The 18094-nt window shown below is 44.0% G+C and overlaps 1 protein-coding gene across 3 annotated transcripts in view; it reads left to right on the top strand.

Moving 5' to 3' along the window:
* crim1 (cysteine rich transmembrane BMP regulator 1) overlaps positions 1-18094 on the top strand; it is a 202797-nt gene that overhangs the window by 143838 nt on the left and 40865 nt on the right. For all 3 annotated transcript variants that reach the window (XM_033025830.1, XM_033025832.1, XM_033025831.1), the window contains one exon: positions 12207-12335. In XM_033025830.1, the coding sequence (XP_032881721.1) occupies positions 12207-12335 (129 nt within the window). The remainder of the gene's footprint in view (positions 1-12206; positions 12336-18094) is intronic.

Raw genomic sequence — 18094 nt, forward strand, 5'->3', positions numbered from 1 at the left:
ATGTCATGTAAATGAAAGTAGTCATGTTTAGTATTTTGTTACATGTCCTTTGCATGCAATGACTGCTCAAAGTCTGTGATTCATGGACATCACCAGTTGCTGGGTGTCTTCTCTGGTGATGCTCTGCCAGGCCTGTATTACTGCCATCTTTAGCTTACGATTCTTTTGGTGGCAAGTCCCCTTCAGTTTCTCTTCAGCATATTAAAGGCATGCTCAATTGGATTAAGATCGGGTGATTGACTTGGTCACTAGAGAATTGATCATTTTTTAGCATTGAAAAACTCCTTTGTTGTGTTAGCAGTATGTTTGGGATCATTGTCTTGCTGTAGAATGAACCACTGGCCAATGGGTTTTGAGACATTTGTTTGAACTTGAGCAGATAGGATGTGTTCATACATTTCAGAATTCATTATGCTACTACCATCAGCAGTTGTATCATCAATGAAGATAAGTGAGCCAGTACCTTCAGCAGCCATACATGCCCAGGCCATAACACCCCCACCACCATGTTTCACAGATGAGGTGGTATGTTTTGGATCTTGGGCAGTTCCTTCTCTCCTCCATACTTTGCTCTTCCCATCACTCTGATATGTTAATCTTCATCTCATCTGCCCGCACGATCTTTTTCCAGAACTTTTAAGTACTTCTTGGCAAACTGTAACCAGGCCATCCTATTTTTGCAGCTACCCAGTGGTTTGCATCTTGCAGTGTAGCCTCTGTATTTTTGTTCATAAAGTCTCCTGCGGACAATGGTCATTGACAAATCCACACCTGACTCCTGAAGTGTGTTTCTGATCTGTCGGACAGGTGTTTGGGGATTTTTCTTTATTATAGAGAGAATTCTTTATTATAGAGAGAATTCTGTCATCAGCTGTGGAGGTCTTCCTTGGCCTGCCAGTCCCTTTGTGATTAATAAGCTCACCAGTGCTCTCCTTCTTCTTAATGATGTTCCAAACAGTTGATTTTGGTCAGCCCAAGGTTTGGCTGATGTCTCTAACAGTATTATTCTTGTTTCTCAGTATCATAATGGCTACTTTGACTTTCATTGGCACAACTTTGGTCCTCATGTTGATAAACAGCAATAAAAGTTTTCAAAGGTGATGGAAAGACTGGAGGAAAGACTAGGTGCTGAGAGCTCTCTTATATCTGCATTAAGGAGGGAATTAAACACATTGAGCAATTACACACGCCTGCAAAGCCACGTGTCCCAAACATTATGGTGCCCTGAAATGGGGGGACTATGTATAAACACTGCTGTAATTTCTACATGATGAAACCAAAGTGTACAAAAGTGGCCTTTAATAAAATCTGACAATGTGCACTTTAACCACATGTGATTTTTTTTTCTCTATTACAAATCTCAAATTGTGGAGTACAGAGGCAAATAAATAAATGATGGATCTTTGTCCCAAACATTATGGAGGGCACTGTATGCACCTTGACATGAATAAAATAACACACACAAGCCTGTCCACAAATTCTTGCCTGCAGGCACTTCACACATGCCAATGGGGAAAGCAGTTTTGAGCTTCCCAGCCTCAGCCCCACAGTTCCTCTAAATAGATCAATGGGTAGCACTCTTACCCGGCAGTAGGGATGTTATAAGTTCTACTTCCAGTATCAGTGCACAAAATGCTGGAAAACTCCAGCAGGTCAGGCAGCAGCTGTGAGAATTGACCTTCCAGTGTGAAGTGAGTGTTTCTAGCATTTTCTGCTTTCCTTTCAGATTTCCATTGTCATTTTCTTGTTCCAGGTACATGAGTTCAGGCTGATATTTAAATGCAGCCCAGAAGTGCTACAGTGTTGAAGGTGTTTTCTTCAAGCTGAAGTCCACACTTCAAAGTGGACAACAACGGATAGTCGTCAGGGTGATGATGGGTCAAAGAACCATTGTACTGTAATTGCTGTTGTGCTGTATGACTCTTCTAGGAGAGAAGATGAGAGAAGAAGAAGCATAAGCTTCATGGTCATAAGCAGCAGGTAGAGGTCGCGTTGAACCCAGGATGAATCCCGACTTATGGAACCGCATGAGTTTGCATGTTCTCCCTGTGACCTTCGGATGCTCTTCCCACATCGCAAGACATGCGGAGCAGTACTTTAATAGGCCACAGCTAATTGCTCCTAGTGCAGGTTAACTGTAGAATCTGAAGGGAGTTGAAGAAGAATCAGGGAGATTGAAGTTGGCTTGATTGGGGAGAATAGGTAACAGGAAAAAATAGTGGGGAATAGGACTGCACAGTGAGTCAGTGTGGACAACAGACTAATGGTCTTCTTCTACGTCAGATTAATCTCTTTTTGAATCCATACTTCAGAGAATATATGGAAACATATCTGGAAATATATACGTTGGAATATATACAAGCTAAAACAGGATTGATGGTCAAAGTCATGTTTCTCTTTATGAGAACTTGCAGTCCACAAAGAATTTCCAGGATGGTTTCAGACTTATCGTTGCCTTCTTTGTGCTTTGAGATGCCCTGAAACTGTGAAAATCATAACTAAAATACAGGCTATACTGTGTGCCTTGGTGTTGTAGCGTTTGCCATGTTAGGATTCTATTCCCATCTCTAATTGATATTTGAGGCTAGTCTGCCTAAACTCTGGGGTCTTCCTGTCAAAGTAGAACGTGAATTCTTCAGGAGTAGGTGCCGGATGTTGGAATGACGCACAGTGGCACAGCAGTAGAGTTGCTGCCTTACAGCGCCTGAGACCCAGGTTCGATTCTGGCTACGGGTGCTTGTCTGGTCGGAGTTTATATGTTCTCGCTGTGACCTGCATGGGTTTTCTCCAAGAACTTCGATTTCCTCCCACACTCCAAAGTCGTACAGGTTTGTAGGTTAATTGGCTTGGTATGAATGTAAAAATTGTCCATAGTGTAGGATAGTATTAATGTGCAGCGATTGCTGGTCAGTCTGGACTCGATGGGCTGAAGGACCTGTTTCCGCGCTGTATCTCTAAACTAAACTAAAAGATTGTTGGATTTCCATTGTTGCCATGAGTTCTTGATCTTTTCCATTGGGGATTGCCAGCAAAATACAAGTTCAACTGAGTATGTGTAAACTGAATACAAACTGAGTAATGTTTATACGTTCTCCCAGTGACCACATGGGTTTTCAACCAACCACTACTATCCCTGCCCCAGCTGATGAAATAGCAGTACGGGAGTAAGAAAGAAACCTCTGAAATCATGAGGGGAATAGATAGGGTAAATGCGGGTTTAAGGTGAGATGGGAAAGATTTAACAGGATCCTGAGGTTAAACTATTTCAGAGGATAATGGGTATGTGGAATACGCTGCCAGATGAGGTAGTTGAGGCAGGTACCAGAGTAATGTTCAAAAGGCACTTGGACAGGTACATGGATAGGAAAGGTTTAGATGGATATGGGCCAAACTCAAGCAAATGTCACTAACTTAGATGGGGTGTATTGGTCGGCAAAGACAAATGGGCCGAAGGGCGTGTTTCTGTGCTGTATGTCACAATGCTTCTTATTTGTCAAACTACATAAATTCCACATGGAAGGTGAGACTTCTTATTGTATAGGTCCCACTTCTTACTGTAAAATACGTGTCAATGTAGTAAATCAAAGGAAGATTTAAAAATGAACCTTTTGGTGTCAGCAAGTGAGAAAGTGCAAGGTCACACATCTTTCAATGTATTGTACACACTTACTGAGGGCTTCTCATGAAGGGTGGTGACAAGAACACTTCTTTAATGGCCCTCTCCAGGATTTGGGTCTACGCCACCTAGCATGCCTTAAAATATGAGTTGGTGAGAGCACATTGTTACTGAAGTTTTTTGTAGTTGTTGCTTTGTGGAGAACCTTCACGCAATTATTTTCCCCGATTGTTCATTCAGATGGTCATTTTAGGTGGGGCAGTGGGGTGGTGGTGATGTGTGAGGCGGGGGTTAATGAGAGGTGATTTAGCAGCCAATGTTGACGGAATGTACATCAACTGAACATGTAGGATTGATAGATCGATAAATAAGAGAAACTGTTTTATATCACTAATAATGCAGACAAGAGTAGCAGCTAAATTAATATAAGAAGAAAATACCCTGTGGGAACGTATAGATCAAAATGAGATTTAAATGCCAACTTGTATTGACTTTTGCTCTTTTTAACCACATTGTGTTGATACTCAGTCTGACTTTAGCGCACGGGACCCCAAGGGACTGCATTTCACGTTGTTTCTCATTTTCTGAGATAAGTGATAAAAAACATATCTAACTTTACCTCGGGCTACAAGATATTGTCCGTGCTCAGATGATTAATAGCAGGAATAAGTTGAACTTTACTCCATACTCCCATCACGTTTAGCAGCTGTTGCAGCATGCTGCTGCGGGGCTGTGAAGGATGCTCCAACTCCATGAATTTGCGGCTTGACCACACGTTATTATGGCAATCGTGTACGCATTTGGATAGGGGTGGAGTGGGGGATGTGTGTGTTTGTGTTGCATCTGCATGCGTGGGTTATCACGTATGCAGGTGTGTGCATGATTTTCCTGTGCCCATGTATGTTCTGCTCTGTGAGAACTCTGGGCTGAGTTTGTGTGCACGCATGTGTGTGTGCATCTGCCTGTCTCTCTACCCCGCTGTCACGGTCGTTCTCTGATGGTGCCCCCAACCTCCATATAATTTGGGTTAATGTGGGTTTCCATGGCAACTCTGAGCTGCCATGACTGCCTTTGACCTTGAACGGGGACCATCTAATGAGTGAAACAATCATTGCAAGGCTGACTTTTCAGAGTGAGCGTCTTTTCTGCCAAAGAATTACAGATACCTGGGATTGTGTGGCCTAATCGGAGCCGATGCTGTAAATGCTCAGATATTTGAGCAAGTGGAAAGAATGTTACACATGAGAGGCAGAAAAGCTGATGGAATGTTTTTGTGGGATAAAATGGAAATGTTGTGCAAGAGCGTTTCAAATAGTGTTTTTTTCCACTCTCCTGCCCGCACTCTTATTTATATTTTACAGCCCTCAACAATGTTTGTGTTATTCTATAGCCAAGAGGCTCAGCAGTTTCTTCTCCTCTATTGCAGCTCTTAAGCTGTCACATAAAAATAGTATTGCTAATTTTTTTTAAATTATTGCCATGTTGATGTGCGTGTAGATGCCCTAAACTTGAGATTCCTCCCCCAGAAAATACAATTATTAGTGAAGTGGTTATTGGCTATAAACCAAACTTAATTCCTGGAGGAAAATAGTTATTAACTCGTAAACAGGACATACGTTCAGTTGACATTTTCTTTCTCAAAGCAAGGCCTGGAAGTCAGTTAATATGTTATCAGTGCCATCCTTTTTCAGTAATATATTCCCCTCTAAGCTCATTCATGAAAACATTAGGAACAGGAGCAGGAATAGGCGATACAGCCCCTTGATCATACTCTATTATTCAATAATGTAATCACTGGCCTCAGATCCTGCCTTTTGCCTATAATCATTGATTCCTCTGCAGTCCAACAGCCGTGAATATGTATAGTGATTTGAGATACATATCTCTGGATAAAGAAATCCAATGATTCATATACCTCTGAGAGAAGACAGAACCTTCTAAGTTTATGGCAAGAAAGTGGGCCATTCTGCCCATCATTCCCATGCAGGAAAGGTGAAACTGTTCAGGTTATCCCCACCTGTCAACTCCCTAGCTCAGGGATTGTGAAGTTCCTCAGAGAGAGGAGGATGTAAATGGCTGGCACAGTGGTGCAGCTAGTTAAGCCTGTGACTTGACAATGCTAGCAAAATAGTTTCAATCCTGACCCCGGGTGCTGTCTGCATGGACTTTGCAGCTTCTCCCTGTGACTGTTAGTGAGCTCCCACAACCTCGCTATTTACATGGATACATAGAAAATATGTGCAGGGGTAGGCCATACGGCCCTTCGAGCCAGCACCGCCATTCAATGTGATCATGGCTGATCATCCATAATCAGTACCCCGCTCCTGCCTTCTCCCCATACCCCTTGATTCTGCTCGCCCTAAGAGCTCTATCTAACTCTCTTTTGAATGCATCCAGTGAATCGGCCTCCACTGCCTTCTGAGGCAGAGACCTCCACAAATTCACAACTCCTGCTTGAGAGGGGTGGTCACATTCTTAGGCACAGCAGTAGAATAGGCAGGGAAACTGGTCCATCAAGCTGCCTCATGCTCCTGGTGGCTGGAACAACATGGACACACAGGAGATTGCAGATGCTGGGATTATGAGCATAAAATCAAAATGCTGAAGGAACTCAGCGGGTCAGGGAGCATCTGTCAAGGGAAAGGACAGTCGAAGTTTTGGGTCGAGACCCTCTCTCTAGACTAAAAGATGGAAGAGAAATAGCCAGCATCAAGAGGTGAAGGAGGTGGTGCAAGAGCTGGCAAGCGATAGGAGGATCCAGGTGAGGAGGGGTGGATTAATGGATGTAGTCAGGTGGGGGGAGAGAGGGTCAAGATAGTGGCAGGGACTGGGACATGACTGGTGGAGATAACAAGGAGTTTCAGATGATGGAATCTGATGGGATGGTGGAGTATGGGACATAATAAGGGAGGCAGAGTAGGCAGATACGAACAGTCGGGGGAGGGACCCAAAGGGAAGAGTGGGGGTAATGGGCAGATGGATGCAATGTCGCATGTTACCCAACCATATATTTCACCAGCCTATCCGTATTTTCTTGAGGTCAATATCATCCTTCCTCATAGTTCACTACTCCTCTGTTTTTTGCATCTGCTTTCAAGAAATTGTGCCCTTCACATCCAGGTCCAAGTTATTAGCCTATGTTAAACAAAGCAATGGACACGAAAATCCCTGCACAGACATCACTTAAATTATCTGACCAAGTGTCCACAAATTTACGTGGGATCTCGTTGTGTGTCTCTATGTTTCAGCAATCTGCGGCTTTATACAAGTTTGGTTATATATTATGTAGTTGTTATTTAATCACAAATGCTTTTCAACTGGTGCATCAAGACATCAAATTGCGTTTGTGCCAGCAAGTTATACTTACAATAAATTGCTTCAAATCCAGAAAAGGGGGATTAGTACAACCATGAGTCCCTATCTACCTGAAGTGGGTATTTACCCAATGTAGCACATGGTGGATTTTAACCCAGTTTTGGGTCTGTGGAAATCCTTATTTTAGCCAGTTTCGTTTCCCTCCAACCTCTGTGACCAGCCATGTAAAACTCCTACCTTTGTGGCCGTGTTTAAGATTCCTGAGTTGCCTTGCCGGAAATTAAATGGCATTTTTTGCATGTAACCAGGTGCACCATCAGCTACTTTGTTTTGTCGAGTCCTTTGTAAATGTAATGCTGGGACTGTCATGCTCCTGCACAGCTACAGCTGACTGGTGACAAATGGGCCATGCCAGTGCCCTTTGACCCTATGGCCACCATAAGCTTCAGTCCAGGAGACATTCCTTGCACGGTAAATAGCCATTGAGGTTTGCATGAAATGTGAAATATGCTCCCCTCACTGAGGTGTTGGCAGGTTTACTTAGAGAACTGTAATAAAAAACAAAGGTTTGGGACAATTCGATCAATTTGCTTGGCTAAGTGGAATAAAGTCCAGTTAATTTTTAAATCTTGAATAGGCATCAATCTCATAGGATTTCATATGAATTCCAGAAAGGCTTACAGTTGTGACCTTTGCCTCAGCTACCTTCCAGCGCTCTGCGCCACCCTACTTTATTATGACCCTACTTTATTATGAGCGAGGGCCCAGGATTTAGATCATGTTCTGAATGCATCAATTTCATGCACTACAAGTGTCACCTTCAGCATGGGCCATCACTGAACACTTTCATATCACATTAATCATATGAAGGGTCTCGATCTGAAACACTGCCAGTCTATTTCGTCCACAGATGTTGCCTGACCCGCAACATCTCCGCTTTTCCAGCACTTTGTGTTTTACTTTAATATCATACCCTCTTCTCAGTCTAGGTTGGGAATTCGGAGAAGATTAGATGATGGGACGTGGACCTAGATAGGGCACAGAGGCAGAGATAGGGTAGATAGTTTGAAACCTCTCCCCATACCAGATGCATCTAAAACTAGAGAGCATGGGTTTAAGTTAAGGGATCAGTGGGTGGTTTGAATCTGAACACACATTCCTGAAGTGCGGGTGGAGGTAGAGACTCTCACAAAAAGTACCTAAAGAAGGATTTGAATCACCAAGAGGCAGAAGGCTATGGACACAAGTGCTGTTAAATGTGATTGCATGGATAGGTAATCGACGGCTGACTTGTACATGGTGGACGGAAATATCTATTTCTGTGTTGTATGATTCTAAGAACCTGAAGGTGCTTTTCACAAAAGGTGGTGATTTACTTCTTGTCGTGAGACGTTACGCAGTTCATTACATGAAACCAATTGAATGAGAGGCATATATGGTAGGCAATCAAATCCTTTTTCCCAGAGTGGAAATATCAAGGACAAGAGGACATAGCTTTAATGTGAGAGGGACAAAGTTTAAAAGAGATGAGCGGGGCAAATGTTTTACACCGAGTAGTGAGTACCTTGAATGCGCTACTAGGGGTGGTGGTGGAGGCAGATATGATACATGGCATTTAGGACACCATCAGATAGGCATACGATATGCAAGGAATAGAGGGATATGGATCACATAGAACATAGAACAGTATAGCACAGGAACAGGCCCTTCAGCGCACAATTTCTGTGCCAAACATGTTGTTAAAACCAACCCTTATCTGCATGCACATCCCTCCATTCCATGCTCTTATCAACATGTTTCTTGCATGCCATTATTGTATCTATCACCATCACTGGCAGCACGTTCCGGGCACTCATGACCCTCCATGTTAAAAAAACTTGTCCCACGCACCTTTAAACTTTGCCCCTTTCACTTTAAAGTATACCCTCTAGTGTTTGATATTTCCATCTTGGAAATATGTTCTGATTGTCTACCTTAACTATGCAAACCAAAGACAGAAGAAATTAGTTTAACTTACCATCACATTAGGTATGAACTTTGTGGGCTGAAGATCTGTTCCTGTGTTGTACTGTTCTATGTAATAGACACATACTGTACATCAGGAGAGGGGCTATTCGTCCCATCCAGCCTGTTCCGTAGAGAGTTAGATCTTAACTGACCAGTAACTTAACTCCAGGTGAATCTTTCAAAGTATAAGAACACCTTCATCAGTGTTCAGAGCATGAATTGTTTAAGCAGACTAATATACGTGTAACATTGTAACATAAGCATCTTGAATGTCCTGATATTGGTTATGTAGGCAATCTGCATGGAATTAATTCTCAAATTATGAAATAATCAGCGAGCAATGCTTTGGCCTCCATTATAGCTCTTGGATCTGACTCTCCCAATATATTCTTGGCTGGCCTCCCAGCTGCACTTTCCAAATCCCCTTCACTTAAAGGCTTGGTGACTTGCCTTGGTCACTGGTTGGGCAAGGCCTTCATGTTGAAATTCTTATTGCTATTTTCCGACCCCTCCCCAATCTTTTAACTGCCTCTGGCTTCACACCCTCAGAAGTCCTGGCACCTTTTCAGTTCTTGCTCAGACAAAATTGTAATCACTCCATCAATGGTAACCATACCGGGATCTAAATCTGTGCATCTCCAGCTCCACTTTCCTCCTGTTAAATGCTCCTTTAGTTGAATTTAGATACACAGCATGTAAACAGGCCTTTTGGCCCAGCAATTCCATGCTGATCATCAATCACCCATTCATACTCTATTTGATCCCAATTTCTCATCCACAATTTATAGGGACAATTTACAGAGGCTAACTGTCCGGCAAACTCGCACGTCTTGGGGATATGGGAGGAAACTGGAGCACCCAGAGGAAATCCATGCGGTCATAGGAAATTGTGCAAATTCCTCACAGGGAGAATTGCAAAACTAATTCTTCAACCATCTTCCCTGCTGTGCCTCGATTTTGATCACTATCAAATTTTGTGAAATAACATTAGAATGAAGAGTGACACGAAATGCTGGAGTAAAGGGCCTGTCCCATGAGCACGCGACTCCATGCGGCAAGCGCGACCTAAAGAGCCGGTCCCACCAGCATGCGCCTGCATGCGGCAAGCGCGACCTAAAGAGCCAGTCCCACCAGCATGCGCCTGCATGCGGCAAGCGCGACCTAAAGAGCCAGTCCCACCAGCATGCGCCTGCATGCGGCAAGCACGACCTAACGTGGTCGCTTGAGCCGCGGGGCCGGTCCCACTTCGATTGCCGGAGCCGTATGGAGTTGAGCGGAGCTGGTCCCGACATCACGCGGGGTTCCGAAAAACTGACCGTGTTTAAAAATTCCGCGCGGCAACGGCTTGCCAACCCGCAGCCGCCTCGACGCCGTGTCACTCACTCGACCTGCTCCGTGCGGCTCCCGCTTCTGGTTTGGACGCGCTTGCCGCATGCCGTACGGTTCAAGCGACCACGTTAGGTCGCGCTTGCCGCATGCAGACGCATGCTGGTGGGACCGGCCCTTTAGGTCGCGCTTGCCGCATGCAGATCGCATGCTCATGGGACAGGCCCTTCTCAGCAGGTCAGGCAGCATTCTGGAGAAAACAAATAGGTGACATTTCGGGTCGGAACCCTTCTTCAGACTGACTGAATGAAGTCTTCAGGTGGCTTTCTACAACTTGCAAACGCCCTGACCAGAGAGAGATATATTATGTAGTTGAAGTCAGGTTTGGAAGGTGCTGTCGGAGTGTATTTTGTAGACAATATACACTGCAGCCAATCTGCCTGATGGAGAAAAAAATGACTGCTTTGTCCTGGATGGCATTAAGCTTCTTGAGTTTTGGACTTGGACTCATCCAGTCAAAGTAGTAGCAGTCTATCACAATCCTGAATTGTGTCTTATAAATCAAGGAAAGGCTTCAGCATGTCAGGAGGTGAGTCGCTCTCTGCAGGATACCCAGCCCCTGTCACAATCTTGTACCCACAGTATTCATTTGGCTGATCAATTAAGTCCCTGAATGATACTCCATAAGATGCCGACGCGATCCCCTGTTTACGATTCTCTGCCCACCTCCTTGTACATGCTGCTGCAGAGAAAAATAATGTGCACATTTCCAGGGAGATGTCTGGTGAGTGAAAATGGCATTAGATTTAAATGATAAAATTAATTGAACACGCTGATTAAGGAAATCTTTTTTCCAGTCAAGGAGACATCTTTGACCTGAAACATTAACTATGTTTCTCTTCCCACCAGTGCGACCTGACCCGCTGAGCATTTCCAGTATTTTCTGGTTTTATTCCAAGCATGAAATGTTACCCAGTTAGCTGCGGTGCGTCGATGTGTAATTAAAATTATAAAAGGCTTTCACGGGCACAATGCTATTCACTTGGAATGTGGCCGTGTGCGACATGCAGTGAATTATTATTGAAGTGGAGTGGCTTTACAGGCAATTCCAATAGCTATTCTGAAAGAAACAGCCCAACAACTGGCCGTGCAATGATAAGCCCCGCCTTACCTTTCTGAGCTGCTTCATCCCTACGCTCCTGCCCGGTGCCTCAGGTCAGCTGATCAGCTGCTCCTGGAGGTACCGAGGTCTACGCGGAAGCTCAGAGGGGATAGAGCCTTCTCTGTTGCTGCTCCGGCGTTATGGAACACTCTGCCGTTGCACATCAGACAGGCCCCCTCACTGTCCATCTTCAAAACCAATCTTAAAACCCATTTCTATTCCTTGGCTTTTGACCCTGCATGAGACTTTGCTCCTGTTTTAGTGTTTTTAATGTTTTTTTTATTGTTTTTACTCTCTCTTTTAATGTTTTTATTGTCGTGTAATAATTTTTTGTCCATGATTAGTCATGTACAGCACTTTGTTGCAACAGTGGTTGTTTTTAAAGTGCTCTATAAATAAAGTTATTATTATTATTATTATTATTATTATTATTATAAGCCTATAGTCTGTTCGGCTGGATAGTGTTGGTTCAGTCAAGGCAGTGGCAGACATCATAACTTCTTAAGTAGTGTCATAGGAGCATTTTAACATCCACTTGATCCATTGGAACAGATGGTGCACAGCACCTTAGACAATGGACAGTACATCAGATAGTTCAGCACCAAGGAAGTGCTGTGTAGTTTGAATGATCAGCTCAGGTTATGGCTAGGGACACACTCTGGCAACTTTCTGATGCCAGAGTGTGTATGTTGCCAAGCAAAATGAAAGAAGGGAATGGTGTGTTCGGCTGATCCTCTGTAACACCTCTCACTCTCCTCCCTTCCTCCTTTGCTTCTGCAGAGCCGACGTATATCACCATCGGGCCGCCAATCTGCGAGCTGCTGATCAACTGCACACTGACAGAGAGGGATTGCATCTACGGCTTCAAGCTAGACAGCAGTGGATGCCGCGTGTGCCTGTGCAAAACCAGTGAGTACACCATCTCATTCTGTACATCACCTATCAGCTGGCACATAGCACAGTATGTGTGTGTGTGTGTGTGTGCGCTTCTATGTGTGTGTGTGTGTGAGATAGATCATGTGTGCATGTGTGAGTGTGCTGGTGGGTGGTGTGTCTATGCAACTGAATGTGTTTGTGACCATGTGTACACATGCACATGTGTATCCATGCCTGTGCACATGTATGTACTACTGGAGTGTGTGCCTGTGCAGATGTGTTTGTGCATATGCTTGAGTGTATGCATGTGTACGTGTGTTGTGTGTAGACGCAGGTTGTCTGTGAACATGCATTCGAGTTTGTGTGACGATATTGCCACAGATGGTAAACAGTCTGCGTTGCCACCTGAATCTATTAACAGGCTTATAAATAGGAATTGCAATAGCACTCTGTGTATGATCGCTAAAGATTTGTGAAGCAAATGATTCACAAGTTGGTAAGAGCAGCCAAACAAGTGGAAAATATATCATTTATTGCAGTTTGCCACATATTCAGCTCATGAGGCTTTTGTTATGGGGTATCAGACAGGGAGTAAGAATTTCTTTGTAGACAGAGTAAGTGAAGTGAAACGCTGTTGTTGTGACACTTCAACATTGTGGTCTTGTGCCAGGGAAATGCCTCTGTTTGTTCATTTGCCTGGCGTTGCTTCACATACTCTCAAATGAGAGCAACTGTGAAGTGAAGTGATATCTCACTTCATGGCACTCGATGCTCAGTATCTTTTAAGTTTTAAAGGGGAAAAAGGAAAAGTTAGGCTTTCCTTTCATGTGCTTATACACTTTGATACAGTATATATTCTGGATAGCTGAGCCCAAGCACGGCAATAGCAGGTAACATCCCCAGATGTGTGAAGTCTCAGGATTTACATTCCCAATCGGTAGTGTGGTTTCTGACACTGCCAGAACTTTTTGAAGTTGGGGAAAAAAATTGCATTTTACAATCTCAGGACATCTCCAAATGCCTTCCAGTCAACAAAGGAACTTATTTCAATGTGCAGTTGCTGTTGTCAGCTTTCCCATCAGGCTTTAGCCGGCTTTTTAATTGGCCGTAGAACATCAGCCTATGGAGGGAGACTTTCCAAAGCAGGGAAATTCTAAAATTCTACATTCTAAAATAACACCTCGCCTAAGTTTAACAATCCTTTTAAAGATTAATGAGGAAGCAAGGTCTAAAAAAACACATTGTTTCTGTCGAAGCTTCCATTTCTAAAATGGCTCAGTGAGATTTTCAAGTGAGTAACTGATTCACATTAAACCGTGAAACTCCCAGTTTCATTGACCGATTGATGTTTGAGCTGGTTGTTACCAGTTGTGGCAGGCGATCATAACATCCTTGTGCCATAGAGGAAATGACAAACAAAAATAGACACAAAATGCTGGAGTAACTCAGCAGGACAGGCAACATCTCTGGAGAGAAGGAATGGGTGATGTTTCGGGTCTGAAGAAGGGTCTCTGCCCAAAACGTCACCCATTTCTTCTTTCCAGAGATGCTGCCTGTCCTGCTGTTACTCCAGCATTTTGTGTCTATCTTCGATTTAAACCAGCATCTGCAGTTCCTTCCAACACAAAAGATAAGTCACAGTTCCCCCAATGCCTGCCTATGGCTGAAGAAGGGTCTCGATCCGAAACGTCACCAATCCCTTCTCTCCAGATATGCTGCCTGTCCCGCTGAGTTACTCCAGCATTTTGTGCCTGCCTATGGATGTTGGCTAGGAATACAATTGACGCGAGCTCCCTGTGGTCAAATAGTTTGTCACAATTGTGGTCTGTCTGCCACAGATGAGGTAGGAAAGGGCATTTATTTCCCCACAAAGGAAGCCAGCAGTGTGTACCATGCATAAATGCACTGCCACAACTCGCCAACTCTACTTCAGCAGTGCTTCCCAAACTTAGGACTTCCACCACGCAGAAAGAACAGCAGGCACGACAGCAGCAAGTTCCTCTTCACAGTGTTGTTGGGTAGGGAGGATTTATTTCGAAGTGACACCTCATCTTGATTTGGAAATTAACCCGACCTCTCCAATCGTACTCTGTGAGCACCTTGGTCAGGATGGCACGGTGGCGCAGCGGTAGAGTTGCTGTCTTACAGCGCTAGGGACCCAGTTTCGATTCTGTACACAGGTGCTTGTCGGTAAGGAATTTGTACGTCCTACTCGTGACCTGTGTGGGTTTTCTCCAGGATCTCCAAAGACGTACAGTTTTGTAGGTTAATTGGCTTGGTAGAATTGTTAATTGACCCTAGTGTGTGTAGGATAGTGTTAATGTGCGGGGATCGACGGTCGGCGCGGACTTGAAGGGCCGAAGGGCCTGTTTCCGCGCTGTATGCCTAAACTAAACTAAAGGACCAATTCAAGAAAGTGTGTCACTACCATTTTGTCAAGTTGAGGAGATAGGCCAGCATAGAGCACCCATGAACATATTGAATGGTATGGTAGGCTTGAGGGGCCTGGTGGCCTACACCCTCTCGTATTATCTTGAGTTCTTGAAGAACAGTTGTGGATGAAGCAATAAATGTCGCAGTGCCTGAAATCCATGAGTGAATTTTAGAAAAGGAGGAAAAATGTGAAGATTGCATTGAAGCTCTCACCTGTAGACTTTAAATATATGCCAGAATCACCTCCATAAACATATCCAGGGAGTAGCTCTCAGTCATTAAATGTTTCATGAACTTACACGTCTTAAAAGGCATGAGGTAAATTTTATAGAGAAATGCGTACCAATGTTGAATATCCTCCCTCTTTGTCAGCTATGTTTCCTTTGTCTTGTTTAGTGCTATCTGTCTTTACGGTTGGCAATGCATATCCAGTATTTCTCAGGCTGTGTCTAACCCAGGCCCAGAATGTTTTGTTCAGAAACCAATAAAAATTCCATTCACCACATTTTATGGAATTCCTACAATACATTTTGTTAATTATCCTGCTGGAAGGAATTTAAGAGCTGATTCATTATGAGGACAGTGACCACCCTGAAGCAATCAACGGTGTGTTATTTGTATTTTACATTTTTAACATAGTTAATGAATATCTCCACGTGTGCCTTTATTTGCAACCTCTGAATATCAGAAAGCTTCAGAGGGTTAAGAAATAAGTATGGTAAATCAGAGCATCACCATTGTGATAGGATCAGGGCCATGGAAGGAAAAGACTTTGAAAATGTTTTGAGACTGCAGAGGTTGGAATCTGGAACAAGAAACATTCTGATGGAGGAACTCAGCAGGTCAAGCAGAATCGATGACAGCATTGTGCAGAGAAATGGATGGTTTTGACTCAAAACGTCGATCATTCCTTTCCACCGATGGGTGCTGCTGAGTTTCTCCTGCAAAGTGTTTGTTACTTATTTTTTTTAATGTGGGCTCGATGAGCTGGTATGAATGTGCTGCTGATGGCAAACCATCTCTTTGAACTGGTGATATACTTGTAATGATGGAGTTCCCATGGTGATGTTAGAAAGGAAAGCTTGATGTGCGCGACTCAGATGTGGTGATCTGCCATCAATTTGCACCTCTTGTGCCTCTTGTATGTTTGTTGATATAGTTTATTTGTTTGACGAATGCCAATCCATGGAGCCAAGCAACTAAAGCAAGGAGTTCCAACAAACCTGCAGAAGCTAGAAATCCAAAATAAAAACAGAAAATGCTGGAAAAACTCAGCAGGCCAGCCCTCGTCCGTGAAAAGAGAAATAGAGCTAACATTGTAGTGGTCACACAACCTGTGCTTGGATCCTCCAACATAGAGGAGAAACCAAACACAGATTGCAGTACACTAGATTGGAGGAAGTGCAAATGAAACACTGTTTCACCTGGAAAGACTGTTTGGGTCCCTGGTGAGAAAGGAAGAAATGTTTGACCATTCCTGCCCCATCCCTGAGCTTGGTGATGGGAGAGCTCCCGGCAGTATGGAAGTGTTCCAAAAAGAGCTGGAAAGAACACCTTGGCAAAAATTGGCTACACCCAATTATTGGCCTTTGTAAGCCTCTGAGGGAGAACCCACCTTAAGCTTGTCAACTCAACCCCATGGGACAGGTAGAGACACAGAGTCATACTGCAGAGAAACAGGTTCTTCAGCCCACCACATCCATGCTGACCTTTTTGCCCATCTATATGAATCCCATTTGCCCACATCCATATCCTTCTGTTAGTTGTAGAAACAAGGAACTGCAAATGTTGGTTTTATCACAAAAAAAAGACACAAAGTGCTGGAGTAACTCAGCAGGTCATGCCACAACTCTGGAGAACATGAATAGGTGATGTTTTTGGTCAGGACCATTCTTACCTTCTCCTTTGCCTTCACTCAAAGCCTCCAGCATTCCTTCCAGGTGAGACAGAGGTTCATGTGCACCTCCTCTAACCTCAATTACAGCATCTGGTGTTCCCGACATGGCCTCCTGTACATTGGCGAGAACAAGGGTACACTCAGTGAGCGTTTCGCTGAGCACTTGCGCTCGGTCCACCAGGCATACCAGTTTACCCAGTTGCTAGCAATTTAAACTTCTGTTCCCATGCCCATAGTGACCTTTCTGTCCTGGACTTCCTTCATTGTCAGAGTGAGGTCATACGCAAACTGGAGGAAAAGCACCTTATATTCTGCTTGGGTAGCTTACAATCCAACGATATGACTATTGAATTCTCCGATTATAGGTACCGCTAACAAACCACCCGCCCTCCCAATCTCCTTTCTCCTCCACATCCCCGTTCTTCCTCACCCCCCACCGTGCACCACCTGTACGCATTTCCTTCTCCCATCTTCCTTCACCTACATTCCTTCCTCTGGCTACACAACTTTTCACACTTCTTTGTAAGTCTATCCTTTGTTCAACCATCTGCCTATGAGAAACCCCGCTCGCCTGTGTTCACCTGTTACTTGCCATGCTTTGTCCTGCCCATCTTCTCTCCCAGCTTTATTCCCTCCCACACATCCCTATAATCAGTCCGAAGAAGGATCCTGACCCGAAACATCACCTATCCAAGTTCTCCAGAGATGCTGGTCTGACCTGCTGAGTTAATCCAGCACTTTGTTTCCTTTTGCACCTTGTCTATTTAAGAGACTGTCTAAAAGCCTTGTCTGTTTATGAGTCTGTCTAAAACCTCTTAAGCGTAATGTTTGTATCTCACTCCACCATCTTCCTGATGGTATAAACCACTTTATGTGCAAAAGACTAACCTCGCACATTCCCTGTAAATCTCCTTCCTTTGACCCTTAATACCCTTACCATGAGGAAAATGTTTTGTCTTTCCATCCTAACTAGATCTCTCATAATCTTTCCAGCTACTCTCAGGTCACCCCTCAGCCTACTTCACTCTAGGGGAAACAAGCCCAGCCCATTCCGCCTCTCCTCATGACTAAAGTCCTCCAATGCAAGCAATATCTTAGTGAATCTCATCTGTACTTTGTCCTTCTGATGGTATGGCAACCACACTTCTAGTTTGTCCTAACCAATGTTTTGTAAGGTTGCTACACAAACATCCCAACTCTTATTGGCCACAAGGAATGTGTTCTTCACTTTCCATAAAAGCCAGCAAGTTATGGATAGGGATTTTAGATAGAAGATCGGCCATGTTTGAATGGATTGAGCTCGAAAGAGACACAGTCTGGCCAGGTCGGGAGCTCCATAGAGGGCGCCACACTGGAGGCCGGCAGCAAGGAGTTTGAATTAGCCATTGTATGATGCTTAATATACTGTATCTAGTAGACAGTGCATAATGCAGCCAATGTCATAGAGTCATACAGCATGGAA

Source organism: Amblyraja radiata, chromosome 8 (genome assembly GCF_010909765.2).
Source record: "Amblyraja radiata isolate CabotCenter1 chromosome 8, sAmbRad1.1.pri, whole genome shotgun sequence".
NCBI lineage: Eukaryota > Metazoa > Chordata > Chondrichthyes > Rajiformes > Rajidae > Amblyraja > Amblyraja radiata.